This window comes from Schistocerca serialis, chromosome 5, assembly GCF_023864345.2.
Source record: "Schistocerca serialis cubense isolate TAMUIC-IGC-003099 chromosome 5, iqSchSeri2.2, whole genome shotgun sequence".
NCBI classification, from domain to species: Eukaryota; Metazoa; Arthropoda; class Insecta; order Orthoptera; family Acrididae; genus Schistocerca; species Schistocerca serialis.
Genome location: NC_064642.1, coordinates 609,336,119 through 609,351,649, shown reverse-complemented (window position 1 = coordinate 609,351,649; position 15,531 = coordinate 609,336,119). Strand labels below are relative to the sequence as shown.

Here is a 15,531-nt window from a genome sequence, read left to right as displayed (position 1 = left end):
GACTGATAGAGGACACTTTTACATGTTTGTTCAGCACCAAAGAGGCTATTGCTCAGTGTAACACAGAAATTTTTTCCACTGTTGATGAGTACATGACATAAGTGCATAATTATTTTTAGTTATTCTTACTTATTATGTGCAGCATATACCATTATTTTCCCTCTTCTCCAGATTGTATTATCTCTTTTTCATGTCACCCACTTGCACTTCGTTTTTTTTTTTTTTGTGTGTGTGTGTGTGTGTGTGTGTGTGTGTGTGTGTGTGTGTGTGAACTCGTGTTAATACTATGACAAAATTTTAGTTTCAATTTAAAAAACAGCATTCAAGTGACCCTTCTATTTATTTTGTCTCTTTCTTACTACATACTTTATTAAGAGTCATGTATTGTCTGATTCTACAAAATTTCTCCTCAATTTATTCTGTTTTGTACATTGCCTTTGGGAATGAGATGTTATTTAGTTTGATAGCTTCCAGTTTATTTGTTCATTTCATTATAATATTAATTTCTAATAGGCATTGTACAAGAATACACATTTGAATAAAATCAAAACAGAAGCAAATAGGGAGGCCTCACTGACCTATTGGTTTTCTCTTGCCTTCAGTACTATATCTGCATGCTTATTACTCAGCTTACAATTCTACTGTCTTCTGGGCCACACTTTTTTGCAGAATATGGAGAACAACTCCAAAAGCACTGTGTCACTTGACTGGGAGGGCATCTCTTTTGACATTTAAGTTACTGTTAAGAGCATCAGATTTGCCTCACATCCTGTTTCATGTATTCATAAATACAGGGTAAACATTAGTAAAACCAACAAATTGCAGGGACCGATTCCCAACTGGAAATGGAGGAAAAAAGATCCTGTGAACATGTGTCTGGTAATGCATCGCTGCCATGTCAGATGGCACTGACGAATGAAAGTTCCTCTGGCCATGTGACATGTGTTCTTTGTGTGTTGGAGGCTGTGTGATTGACACAGCATACTGTAAGCCGCAGAATGGTACAGTGTTCATGTAAGGAACAAGCCAAGATGGTGTTTGTGTGCTGCCAAGCAGATGGAAACAGTCAAGAGGCAGTATGGCTGTACTAAAACAAGTACCTTCACAGACAACAACCACATCACACAACATTTCAAGCTCTTTGAGGGTGTTTGTGTGATCATGGGTTCTTTCAGACAGATAAATGTGCAGAAAGGTGGTGGACTGTGCACACACCAGATTTGGAGAACCGCGTTCTACAGGATATTGAGATGAATCCTTGTACAAGCTCCGGGCAAGTGGCCTGCCAACATGGTGTAAGCCAATGTACAGTTATGTGGGTCATCAGTCCTCTTTACTGAAGAAGCAAACTTTGCCAGAACTGAGATCATCCGTCTGCAAAGTCTTCATCTATGGGCTACAGACAATCCTCAGGCAGTGGTTGTGGCATCTTATCAGCGTCGATTCAGCATCAATGTGTGAGCAGGGATTCTTGGTGGCCATATACTTGGACCAGTTATTATTCCACAAAACCTCAATGGAGGAACGTACTTGGACTTCCTGTGGGATACTCTACCTGGGCTGCTTGAGAATGCGCCTTTGGCAATATGACAGGTTATGCAATTTCTGCATGATGGAGCACCACCCCTCTTCCACACTACAGTTTGTTGATACCGCAACAGAATCTTTCTCAATGTAGGATAGGTTACAGAGGCCCTGCGGCATAGCCTGCTAGATCACGTAAACCCCCAGGATTTTTACCTCTGGGGGCATCTGAAAAGTGTTGTGGATGCTGAACCTTCAACAGTCTGTTCATGATTCCTGTGACACTATTCAGAGAGAGGTCAGAACATGCAGAAGAACATGGTAATAACATGATGTGATGCGTGAAAGTGCGCATTGCATCCCATGGAGTTTGAACATCTATTGTGACGTGTATCAGTGCAACTCTGTACTGTGTTCTGGGACAATTTGTTGTTGTTGCATGCACTCTGTCCATGTCTGGACATCATATGACCTTTTTTACCCCATTTCCAGTCAGGATTTTGTCCCTGCAGTTTGTCAATGTCATTTATATGTTTATAAGGAATAATTTGTGTAACACTAGACTATTGCAAACTTATAAAACATGTGTAAATATGATATGAATTGTCTTGTGCATAACAACAACAAATTGACTTCACTGTTGATTTCTAGGTAGGTAACAGAATTTTGTTACTGTCTGTTGATCAGATCTACCTATTTTCTCTGTCTTTATGAATGAAATGGTGTAAGCTGAGAAACCAGTAGATTATCTGCAACATATGGTTACCTATTTGTTATAGCTTGTAGGCAACTGTTAAGAGATAAATACAAAAAATTAATGTATTAGATAACTCAGTCTAAATAAGAAGTTTCCGTTTAATAGGCAGAGGTGAGTCTGATGACTTGTGGTCTGAGTGGTCTGGCTGGTCACCTTGTTCAGAAGAATGTGGAGGTGGACAGCAACACAGGACAAGGGTCTGCGAGGACAAGCCAGAAAACTGTGAAGGCTTGTCACGCATGTCTCGACAGTGCAACACTCACAAATGCAAAGGTTGGTATTTATTATAACAGGGAAGTAGCTAACTAATAGTTGACAAAATTAGTTTTTTCTGAGTACGTATGCTCTACTTCAGTGCCTGCTTCACCACCCTACCACTTGAAATTCCCACTACCCCAATAACAGCTTATCTGCATTATATAGATGCCCCGTCTGACAGCCAACATTCCCTCCCCCTCAACAACATCCTTTCTTCTCATGTACACTCCACCTGATGCAGATACTCACCACAGTCTAGCTGCAGTGATGGTTCAGTAACTTCTATATTGTTAGTTGTTACATTTACTCTCGTCATTATTCATACTTCACCCAGGAGACTCCAGTATCATATTTATATTGCAGTTTTTATTTCACAAACCTCTGTGGAATTGTCCGAGTGCCTTTTCTACATATCCATTCTCACACTTTATTCGTGATTTGGTCACCAGGTGTGTCACTTTTTCATTGCCACCTTTATGCAACCAGTAACCTGAGTCTGTATGTGACAGTTATATCACCAGTACATGTTTCTAGAATTGCTAACAATACTTATATTTCTGTGACTCCAAATGCTCAACTACAGATTGGTGCATACATCTGAGATGTGCTCTTACATAAATATGGTGCAACTGCTAGGCCCACATCTTCTTGTAAATCCAACAGTGACAGTAAAGATGGCATTGTGGTATAGTTTCAGCTCCAGACAGAGCTAGTTTTTGTTCGATTTTTAGGCTTCTTCCTGACTATACTGAGGTGAGCCAAAAATATCTGTTCTCATTTAAATGCAAAACTATACATCTATATGAAAATTCCTCCTAGTTTGAGGGTACAAATTCTAGTTGGTGACCACTTAGCTTTCAGCTGTAAATAGGTTATCTTATGAACAGAAATTGAAAGTTTGTTGTTTGCTCAATACTGCAGAGTTATCATTATCGCACTTGTTGCTTTTACCTCCAACTTTGCCCTCGAGTGCTCCAAAACTACTAACAGTATTTTAACCACGTATGCTACAACTACATCTCCATCTTCCTCTTAATCAAACAAGCTTATGCTTATGGTCGGTATATCTCTCTCTCTCTCTCTCTCTCTCTCTCTCTCTCTCTCTCTCTCTCTCTCTCCCATCCCCCCCCCCCTCCCCCCCCCCCCCCCTCCCCACACACACACACAATTTGTCTAAAAGCTCAGCAATATTTTCAGTTTTGTTTATGTTCATATTCACCTCTTCAGTACTGTGAGTTGCTACATTTTTTCCTTTCATTGTCTGTATTCCACCCAGGAATTGACATTGATATCAGCAATAAAGTGAACTCTAGCCTTCCTTCTTCCTTGGGTTAGTACCCACTTAGTCTTATCACAGTCAGCTCACAATAACTAGTACGATACCATGTCCAATCAATAACATTTTCATTCAATTTAAAAATGGTTGTATATATGCATATATGCTCCCTAATGACAATCATGAATTTAGTCTTTTTTAAGTGTAAAATACACTGCACAATCAAGACATAAAAATTGTTTCAGCTCAAAACAGGATGGTTCTCCAGGGTACTGTACTCTGGTAAAGTTGCTTACAGACATAAGACAATAAGTATTTGCTATGCCTGTTATAAATAGTCTTCATATGTACATATTACTTATGCTAATACCCAGTGCTCGATTTGTAATGGTACGCACCGGTATTTTGTACTGGTACCTCAAAAAAAAAAAAAAATCAGAAACGCAGATTCTGAGATGTGGCACAATAGAACTTAATTTTTTGCCAGTACAAATATTGAATTCACACTTTTAAAATATGCAGAATATAAAAGTCCCCCCCCCCCCCCTCCCAAATGGTCAAAGTACCAGAACTTCTTTTTTTTTTGCATATCAAGAACTGCTAATACCTATTAGTACAACCTGGAATTTTACTGTATTTTACCAATCTTCACGAAAGTGCTTAAGTGTGTATGCAGACCATATTAAAACCAATGTGGTGATGTCTCTACAGTTACATGGTCAGAATCATACATAGCTGTTGCTAAAAACAAGATGTATACAAACTATACACAAATGAATTACTGGCTGTTTACCACACAGTCACAGGTAATTGGGTGATTCTGTAGAAAACAAATACTAAGTTCCCTTTCCTGTAATAGGTATACAGATAATTATTTTCCTTTTATAAGTTGTTTATCAGCTGGATATAGTATGTAGGAACAGTTTACATTAGCTGCTTTTATCGGTTAGTATGTTCATTTCTCATTCCACATTTCTTACAGTTGTGCTACGGAGCTATGGAATACAAAGTGTAAGTGTGTGAGGGAAAGAATAAATCTGTTAATATGAATAAGTATTCTCATGTCCATGCTGTGAGTTTCTGTCGCGTTCTCTCCAGAACTCAAAACTACTTTTTTTTAAAGACAGCTGATAACTTTGCCTCCTACTTATGTGTGACATATGCTTTCACAGCGGAATGGGGCTGCTGGTCAGAGTGGTCTGGATGTTCTGCAACGTGTGGACAAGGTCTGCGCCAGCGTACTCGCATCTGCCTAAGTGTCAGCAACAGAGCACAGGTTGACTCAGGCTGCGATGGACCTTCTGTCAGCCAGGAGCCATGTGAGCTGACGAGCTGTGAATGTAAGCCTTTATTCATATTGCTGGCATCGTTTTTGCTAAATTGTCTTTTGTTAATTGATGAATGTACACTGTACACAATATTTCATGTAACTGAGTAAAATTAACTGAAAAATCCAGGATGGATTCTAAACTAGTATAGAGAACAGAGAGCAGCAGACTCGCATGTGGAAAATGAAGGTCTATAACTAGGGAGCGATGTATCCATTTTTGTGAAATGTTTGGCCTTTCCCTCACAGCTACCAACAAACCAGTGTGTGTTACATCTGTTTGAAAATTTAAACTAAGTAATTACAAGAATCACACTTTCCTACTGGCATGCAGCTTAGCAAAGTGACGAATGTATTGCAAAAATTCACCCGATTCATCAATACATCTTGCATTTGCCATTGGAAGATCTCCACTGAGGAACTTTGCATTATTCAGAAAAGTGTAAACTGAATCTTAATCACAAGTCTGAAGTTGAACAGTATTAGTGTATCCAAACCAAAGCTAATTCCACTCTGAAATCACTCACCATTACAAAGAAAAAATTCAAAGGTTTTCTTTGGGTTTAAAATGAAAAAGCTTTCAGTGATGTGCAGGCCATTTAAATTGGGAATGATATTGTTGAGAAAGAGGGAATCAGTGGTGACATCATACATGTGGGTTTGAAATGGTATGTGTGATGACAGCACATACATAAATGATGGTTTAGAGAATCTGGTTGTAGATGTTGATCAATTAAGACAAATCAGCCATACATTCAGCAACTGGTTTGAAGCCAGCAGTTTTAGTGTGGCCATAATGGGCAGGTGTGTGCATCTTTGGAAGACGGTAGGATAATGTAGAATCTTACTGTGCAATTTCAACTGTGCAAAAACGGTTTACTACTCCTGTTGGTGTACCTTTCCACATTCCAGGTTGTAGTTTAGAGGGGAGATATTGCCCAATATGAAGTAGTTAAGTTGTAAAAGCCTTAAAGACACCTGGCATCTGTTGGACCGTGCTGACTGGAGGTACAAAGTTCCCTAAGTGTCTTTAAGGGGTGTTCCTATCGGAGATGTATCAAGTTGAAGTTAGCACAAAACAGTCACAGTGTTGTTAAATTTGAAGTCAAATATCAGGGATCTTCTTCATTGAGATGAAAAAGTGATAATTTGCATTCAGATTGTGAGAAAAAAATGAATTCTTAACAAGAAAATTTTTTCATTTAAGTCTCTCTTAGTGCTAAAATGAATTATGCCCCTAGTACAAATAATTAAACAGGATTGATTGCCTGCGAAGATAGTTTATGACACTGTATCATTGCTGACAGTTCTGGTTTTGGATAACCTCAGGTTGGACAAACTGTGTTAGTGTCAGGAGAGATTCAATGAGCTGGAGTGATTTTTCAGGAATGGATTATGGTTTGTTGTTTTTACTGACAGAACTGGAAAGGAACTTGTAGGAAAACACTAATCTTAAACAAACCAAGATAGTGATGTAATAAGGATTATGTTCATCTGATACGCAGCAGATTTCAGCAGGCAATGGGTGCAGTGCTATTGTACCTACTTGACAGGACCATGTGAAGTACAATGTGTGTCAGCTTTCCAATGTTAATGTGTGCAGCATATATCTTTGTTACTACATCTTCAGGATTTGGACAGATTCACAGTAGCTCCTAAAAGCTTTAGGCACTATCCAAGACATTGACATTAATAAATGACTCTTATTATTTCCCTTAAACTGTATAGTGAAGTTTTCAATCTTCTTTTGAAGAAGTCAAAGCACATAGGAAAGTGCATGAATTTCCATTGATCAACATTTGATGCCTACTGCCTAATAACTTACTTCATTTATTAAATGAATGAATGGTTTGTTGGAATATCTTAAATCTGGGCAACTGTTACCTTGTTGGTCACCTGTTATGCTATATCAACATTTCTTCTACCCAAACAACCTAAAATTTCCTTCCTGCTTGCATTGATCAGTTTTACATCCATTTTTAAATGATTCATCACTGAGGCGAAACTCAAAAACAGATCCGCTTCGCACCTTTGGGAACCATTTACTACAACATTTTCTTGGGTCACTTGAAGAATGCTTTTCTGGTTGAGAACTAGGGGTCATTCCAAAGTAATGAAGACTTTTCAATCATGTAGAATCATATAAAACATCCCCACCAACAAACAATTCCATGTTTTTAGTCAAAGCATTGTTCATTATGTGTCTGCTGAGGCAAGCTACTAATATTGCATTGTGCTTTTGTCACAGCACTTATGGGATGGGAATCCTGGTCAGTTTGGTCTTTGTGTGATGATGCTGGAGAGCAGCACAGACGTAGAAAATGTCAAACAACGAACCCTGGACCTCAGCTGTGCCAGGGCCATGATCAGGAGACAAGAATGTGTGTTCAGACAACTGAAAATGGTAATTTAATCACACACTTAAAGTCCTGCAACTTGAATTCAGGAACATGTTTATTAATAATCTTTTGTTTTCTTTGTAGATCTCAACCCACTTGGTGTTCAGAGCAGCCTTGACCTCAAGAAAGCTGAATCTCTGTCTGTTGGAGTTATTCTAGGTTCTTGTGTAGCTGCCTTCATACTGGGTGTAATTCTGGCTGCTGCAGTTAGCTATTATTACCAGAAGAGGCGAAGACCGCGGATACCCGGTAGCCCACATTACATTTCATCGAAGCAAAATCCTTATGTTACAGTGCCACTAAAGGAAACAAGCAGCCATTCAAAGCGGGCACCTTCAAATAGTAGCAATGGCTCCACCAGCAGTCCTCATAGGAGTGCAAGTAACCCTAGTGGAGGTATCTCACTGGGTACACCAAAGCTGTTCTCAAAACCAGCAGTTGAGTATGAAACTGCAACTATAAAAAGGAACAGTCATAGCCTAGCAAATGGGCAAATACGAGCTGATCTGGATCAGCAGGACAAATTCTTCTGACTAAATGCAAAGTGAATCATTTCTCTGATGCGATAACAGAGAAATTGTTTGGGATGAAGTGAATTTCTGTTTCAGTGTGCAAGCAACATAATTTAACAGTTTTTCACGTGTGTGTGTGTGTGTGTGTGTGTGTGTGTGTGTGTGTGTGTGTGTGTGTGTGTGTGTGTGTGTGTGCGCGCGCGCATGTGCACGCACTAGTGCATGCCCACTTCCATTTTTCATACAGTGACTTGAATGATATGGAGGATTAAGTAGATGAACATTTCATCTCGATTGTGACAACTACCCCCTCAAGATTTCAGTGCATCTGACACACTGCTGGTGCTAATAAATGACTTCTAAAGTTGTTGACTGCTGATGAAATGTCTGTTTTTCAGTATTTCAAAAAAGAAACAATGGTTCCTTCAAATGTATGTACATAAAATGAATGACTTGAGCGGACACTTGTTATAAGTGGTATCAAACTGTTCTATAACAATGTTATGGATGGTGAAATAATTGACAAGTCCCACAAAGAGATTATCTGGTGATATCTTAAGTGTAGACTGCATATGGAAGTCTTATCTTCATACTTTGTGCCAATGAACTGTTTCTTGTTATAAGTGTGTATATATGTACATATCTTCATTTGATGAATTGACAAATTCTGAACAGAATGTTATAAATATTTGTATATTTTGTGTAAATAGTATTAAGAGTTTTATTATTTTCATAAGACTTTACACATATCAGTAAATTTCCAGACTTTTTTTTATGAAAGACATTATACAGCAACAAAATTAATATGGCTCCACTGTTACTGTTAACCTGCTGTGTTGCTGTCTTCTTGTGCATTCCTGCGACAGAAAAAGACAATTATCTTTAGAAATTTATTGTTCGTTTGATCCCAAAAGTTAAACATTTTTCTGTGATATTCATAGCATTCTATATATTTGTCACATATAGCCATTTATATTCTCATGCAGTTGCAGGAATTTTTTAAACAAGGCTCCAAACTATTATAGATACTTTTACAGCACAATGTACAAGGTCTAAACCCTTCTCTATATTCCTTAGAATATTTCAACATCACAGAGAATTTTAAATCTAACATTCCCTGCAGACACTAGCAAAAAAAAATTACAGATGTAATGCAATGGGATATTCTACTGAAATATATTTTCCATAATAGCTCAATATGTAAAAATTACATACGTAAACATGAAATAAAGTCACACCACTCATCACAGTAATATACATCCACAATGATTCATGAAAATTATTATCATGAAGTGACAGTGAGAATTTGTATCAGTCCAGGAGGCACATTTGGAGAACCAAATGATTAAGGAAGCTAATAATAAAAGCAGGAAATCAAGGTTGGAGTCACAGTCATGATATAAATTTTCATGTGTCTCTCTAGATTTATGAGTAGCAGTTATTGTCTGTTGTTTTATCGTCTCCGCCATCAGTGTTACACAAGGATAGAGATGAACACAGCTGTTACTGACGTATAATATTGTGACAGCTGGCAATAGATCTTCATCTGTGTCATACTAAAAACTCCAAAAGTTAGCCTGGTATTTCAACAGCTATGTTCAGTATATTACACAACTGTGTGTTTCATCTTTGTTTAATACTGTATGTATCTCTATTACTAAACTTGCTATCATTCCCAGTTATTTGGAAACATTTTTTTCAAAAGTAACAAGGAATTGAGAAGCCGTCAAAAACCAAATAGTGTAGAGTGGTGATTTTTCATAATAATGAGAGAAAAAAAGATAAATAATAAACAATTGTGACACATACTCTAAATTTGTTTTTTGCAAGTTGTAAAGGAAATGATTTGTAATTGTGATGGTATATAATAGTTCTGAACCTCATTAGCATTTCTGTCCAAAGACAAAAAATACAGCTTAAGCTGAAAAACAGGATTTCTTGAACCAATTTTGTCTTTTGGATTTGACTGTTCTGCTCTTTTATTCTTTACAAAGTATTACTGCAAACTGTCATTATATTCTGGTTTTTGGATTTGATATGAATTCTCTACAATACATTAATGGATAAGAAGTTTACTAAATAATTTGACACAAGTTCATAACAGACAATATCATAGCAATAATTCAAGACAGAGAAAACAATTTGTATGTCAGGTCATTATTTCCAGATTATGCAGTTTATACATAAAATGTATTCTGACGATCACAGCATAAATTTCTCTAACAACTATTTTATACAAGAATTTTTATATGTTTGTCAAATAGTGTGGTACAGAATTGATCTGTATATCATTCTTACTTTTTAACTATGGTTATGTCTAACTGCAGGGTCCAGTATCTTTTAAGCTAAAAGAGGCAACATCAGATGTACATAGTTGTATTAATAATCTATGTGACTCATATTGAGTCTGAAAAATGAACTTATTTTTAAATATTTTATTAATAAAGAATTATAAAATATAACAGTTTTAGTTTCTTTGGCTCACAAACTCCTTGCCCTTAAACTATCATGCTAGGATTTTCAGGAGAATACCAACTATGACCTACTATTTACAGGTAGCTACAGTCTTGAAATTTTCCACACAAGTCAACAACTTTATTACAACAAAATGAAATAGACTTAAAATAAAGATCATAGTAAGGAATCATGAGAAATCCTTTTATTTCTTTTGGAGGATGTAAACTTGAATTTCTACTCTGAATGCTTATTTTAAAATGTTTTGAGATACATGGAGAATGTAACATAAAAGTTTATATTGTATGACAACGTTACACTTATTACCTGACTAACAAATGAAGTTTTCTCTTACCTGTTCACGTCAGACACAAAATGACAATCAAATGGAGTCAGTGTCAATGAAACCAACATCACAGTTGTGAGCCATAGAGGTCTATTTGACTAATTATGAAATCCATATCATGGTGTGTGGGTGGGGGATGACATGTAGTGATAAGACGAAAGAAATTCCGAAATTTCTTTTGTTTTAATGGCTGGTAATTAATCATCACAGTGCCTGATGTAACAAGAGATTCTTTCAGTCTTGGTGCCACCTGTAAAGAAAAATTAACTGCAAATCAGCAAATTAGTAAGTGTGTCCATATTTACAAACACATCCAAATAACATGAACATCTGGTCAGGAGCCTATAATTTTCATTAGTGATTCAAACACTGCATTTTCCTCTGGGATGTGCAAAACTGCTAGCACGAAAAACAATGACAAACAGTTTCTGTATGTTAAACAAACTACCAACAATCTTCTATAATATACTGTTTAATTACGGACATTTGTTAGTTTCATTTTCTATTCAAAAGTTTTATCCATTACACAGGAAAGCATTAACTTCTGTTTATTACCATTACACACTTCACATACACAAAGTGAACCACCTATCTTTTTCACGTTGATTAACTTTTGAGTCACTGAAGATATTTACAGGATCTTTTTCTTTAATCATATAGGCACCGATTTTGTTTTCTTTTTTAAATGGAAAGATGGCAATGTATTGAATGAGAATAGCAGATGGAGTAAATATATGTGGTATACATGAAAATGTGTGCTTCCGTAGCAGCCGTTTCAATGGCACACCATCTGCAAGTTTACAACACTTTCAGCGAACTAACACTGGTGTAACAATCATGTATTGCTTGCCTTGGCAGTACTAGTTTACAACCGTTCAAATACTCACAACAACAACAACATAAAGATCGCCTAATTAAATGTCTTTTCACTCTGCAATATCTTGTCAGACCTATTCAAGAATTACTTCATTGAACTGTCTCATACAGATTTGTTATTCTGTACAAAACAAAAAACACAATGGTGCTATTAAAATAATCTTGGTGATTAATGGTGTTCAAAAAATTCAGTATTCTGTGTTTCATAAGACCTGGTTATTACTTATGTAAGTGAAAAGAAATCAGAAAGATCCCTAACAAGTCAAAAGTTATTTGCAGTGAAAAAGTTAGACATTAAACAAAAGAAACCAGTCTGTCTCGTACCAGTGCAGATGCAACTTGACTTTATTAGGAATTCATCCTGAGTAATGGCAGCTATGATTTTTAATTCCCAAGTTCAGACAATTTATAAGTGAGAGGCTACTAAGCAACACTGTACATTAAGTACACTGACTGGACAAAAATATGGAAATACTGCATACTTGAACATAACTGCAGATGCTATCCATGCCTGCAAGTGATGCTGTTGTACTAGATGACCAACAGCATCTTCAAAAAGTCCTCGATATGTTGCAAGTATCAGTTGTGGTAAGAACTGAGTTCTATGCAGTTGTGAGTGCTTATGTTGGAGCTGGGTGAATTCTGATGTGGACAAACTGTTGGTGCTCGTATGATGGGTGCTTGCATAACGAAGGTAGCTGAAGTGTCTGGTTTTTCTAGAGCAACCACATCAAAGATTTATTTCACTTACAGGAAAAGTGGAAAAACACCATCTGTAAATAACAATGCAGATGAAAGAGTGCATTGAGTGATCATGACAGATGGTTAATGAAGAGGATTGTAACAAAAAAGACGAGAGCTGCAAAAGTCACAGCAGAACTGAATGACACACTTGTGAATCATGTTAGCATCAAACCTACACACAGAGAGCTGGATAAACTGGGAATTGCAGGGCAAGGTGGAATTCCAAAACTACTCTTCAGTGACGCAAATGTGTGTTACAGGAAAACAAAGTACCAAAGCCATAAAACCTGGTACTACATAGCAATGGAAGAATGCTGTTTGGCCAGAAGAGTCTTGTTTCACACTGTTTCCAACTTCTGACCAAGTTTACATCAGGTGTACACCATTCCCAGTGTATGATGCAGAATGCTTGTTGCCAAGTGTAAAATATGGTGGGGGCTCTGTGATGATTTGGACAGCCATAGAATGGTATTCCATGCATCCCATGGTTACTCTGCATGGTAGAATTACTGCCAAGGATTATGTGACTTCACTAAACTCTCGGTAATACGGCCTAAGTAGTCTGGCCTCTCAGTAATCTGGCACACTTCCTGCTTATAGTTGTTCCATCTGAAATGATGCTTACAATAATGAAATTTTATCTGCTGCAATGTTGTTAGTTAATTATAGTGTTCAACATTCCTGTACCGCTTGAAATTGTGGCTTTCCTTATGGATGATTATCATGGCTTCTAAAGGGAAACATGTTATGCTAGACCTCAAGCAGAAACTCAAAATTAGATATAAACTGAACTGAGGCTCTTTGCAGAAAATCATTGTTGCTGGCAACATTGTTGGACGAGCAACTATTTATGAGCAAACTTCAGCAGAAAAGAGGTAATCATAAGCTCACAGGAAAATTATGATGAAACTGATGAAGAAGGGGACATGAGGATATCTCAAACTGCTAGTGCTGAAGCTGGAGATGTCTTCCTTGAGTACATTATGCAACAATCACAAACATGGCAGGACCTATGAAATGCTTGTAAAGCCGTTGTGTGATAAAGCATACTATCATTGCGTATCATCATTGTGACAACTAAAACTTTGGGACATGTTTCATAGTGAATGTTGAGTGATACTAATATGTATGTATACACTCAAGGAATAAATTTTCTGTAAAAATGAGTGCATTTTTTGATTTGATGAAGTGTGTTTATACTAAATTTTAGACACACTCAAGAATCCAGCACTTCTGCTAATTCGACCCATATGTGCAACGAGTGGCCAGTTTAGCAAGAGTCTAGTGTATTTTGGATGATCAAGTCTGTCCCACAGTACAATATTTGTTCCCAAATGGTGATGCTGCGTTCCAAGGCAACAGAGACCCTTCTCATATAGGTCACATTGCCCAGGACCAGTTTTATGACCAAAAGAATGATTTGTCACATCTCCACTGGCCACCAGAGTCAAAAGGTCTCAATTTTACTGAACCTTTACGATCTACTTTAAAGAAAAGGGCGTGTGATCACTATGTACCAGCATCATCATTACCTGAACTTGCCACTCTTTTGCAGGAAGAAAGGTACAATATTCCCTTGAAAAATGTACATGACCTCTGCTTACCCATTATGAGATGATCGGAAGCTGTTTTGAATGTCAATGGTTTCCCTGCTTCATATTCGGCATGGTAAATGGTAATATGTTTTGTTTTTGGTATTTCCATGTTTGTTTCCCCCCCCCCCCCCCCCCTCCCCCCCCTGCCCCCTCATGTGAAGGCTTGATTTACTCAAATTGTTAGTCCCAAGAATATAAAAAATATTTGGACAACTTCTAGTAAGGTATCATTTTAATTTATTTTGGAATCTTTGTAGGTTTCCCTAATGTTTGCAGTCAATTAAAAAATAGCTCATGTACCATAATATAGAACCCTGCAATGACATAAAATTAAGAATACAGCAATGAAGTAGAAATTGGTTTTGTTTCTTGTCCTTTAATTTCTCATATTAAAATTTTGATTTTTATGATAACAACTGTTATGACTGTCATTCATAAGTGTCATGACAAAGTAAATTCATTAAACATAAACATAATGATCATGGAAAGTACCTATGTGTGCTGTTAAAATATCATATTTATGTACCAATAAACTTTAAATATTCAGCATTCTGCACCTGTGTTGTAGTTCTGTGCAATGCACTTCCCCTTGGTGATTTCCAGTTCTGATGAATAAAATAGCCAGTAAAATTTTAACAAATACACTGTGCAGCACTATTAAAGGGTTACTTTTTAGAAACCCCATAACTGTCTTTCATTGTGATGCATTAGTTTCAAATCTGAGTCAAAGTTGTCCACAATCTTCCTCTGTAATGGTACAAAAGCATGTCATCCTACAAAATCACTGTTGGGCTTGGCAACACTTCAAACAGCAAAAGCTCAAAAATGCGTGTGAGATGTAATGTGGGTTAGTTATATTACATTGTGCCATATTCCCTCTTAACCAGATTTCACCACTTCTTTTGACACCTCTGGGATGAAGATCAGAACTGCAATGCCCATCATTTAAGTCACAGAGTTTTCTTACAGCTGGCTGAGGAAACAATTTCAGACAGACCACCACTCAATATTGAGACGAAATGGCATCGGGGATGCCATAAAGTCCGCAATGAAAACACTCCTTCACTGGGGCATTGATTCTCACATATTTCACTGTCTAAAATGACAGTTTGCAGTGGTATGAGCAACAGGACATTATTCTTGACTACCTTAGACATTTCTGATATCCTCCATATGATTCACCCCTTCTCTAAGGATGTTGTGGGCCTTCAACCCCACTGAAAGTGATCGAACCCACTGAACTGCAGTGTGATTGCAATTTTGTTCTGGTGTACAGGGTGGAATCAGTTGGGACCATTCAAAACAATCCGACAAAACTTGAACATGATACAAAGCAGCAAAGGGTATTTATGTTTTTCTTATAACTCCTGTTTTACGCCCTCTTGTGGCATGACCAAAGTGAAGAAGGAGGGGATGGCATTGACACATGTGTGAAAAAATGGCAAAGGGCCCTTCTGAGAGCC

At 37.2% G+C, this 15,531-nt stretch overlaps 2 protein-coding genes across 2 annotated transcripts in view; one reads left to right on the top strand and one right to left on the bottom strand.

Moving 5' to 3' along the window:
- LOC126482346 (semaphorin-5A) overlaps positions 1–10,515 on the top strand; it is a 666,998-nt gene extending 656,483 nt beyond the window's left edge. Inside the window, exons 12-15 of the mRNA XM_050106427.1 lie at positions 2,387–2,554; positions 4,988–5,155; positions 7,391–7,546; positions 7,626–10,515. Of these exons, the coding sequence (XP_049962384.1) occupies positions 2,387–2,554; positions 4,988–5,155; positions 7,391–7,546; positions 7,626–8,074 (941 nt within the window). The 3' untranslated portion in view covers positions 8,075–10,515. The remainder of the gene's footprint in view (positions 1–2,386; positions 2,555–4,987; positions 5,156–7,390; positions 7,547–7,625) is intronic.
- LOC126482348 (acidic amino acid decarboxylase GADL1) overlaps positions 8,731–15,531 on the bottom strand; it is a gene marked incomplete at its 5' end in the record, with an annotated part of 67,062 nt that continues 60,261 nt past the window's right edge. The window contains 2 exon segments of the mRNA XM_050106428.1: positions 8,731–8,910; positions 10,863–11,103. Coding sequence (XP_049962385.1) covers positions 10,921–11,103 — 183 coding nt within the window.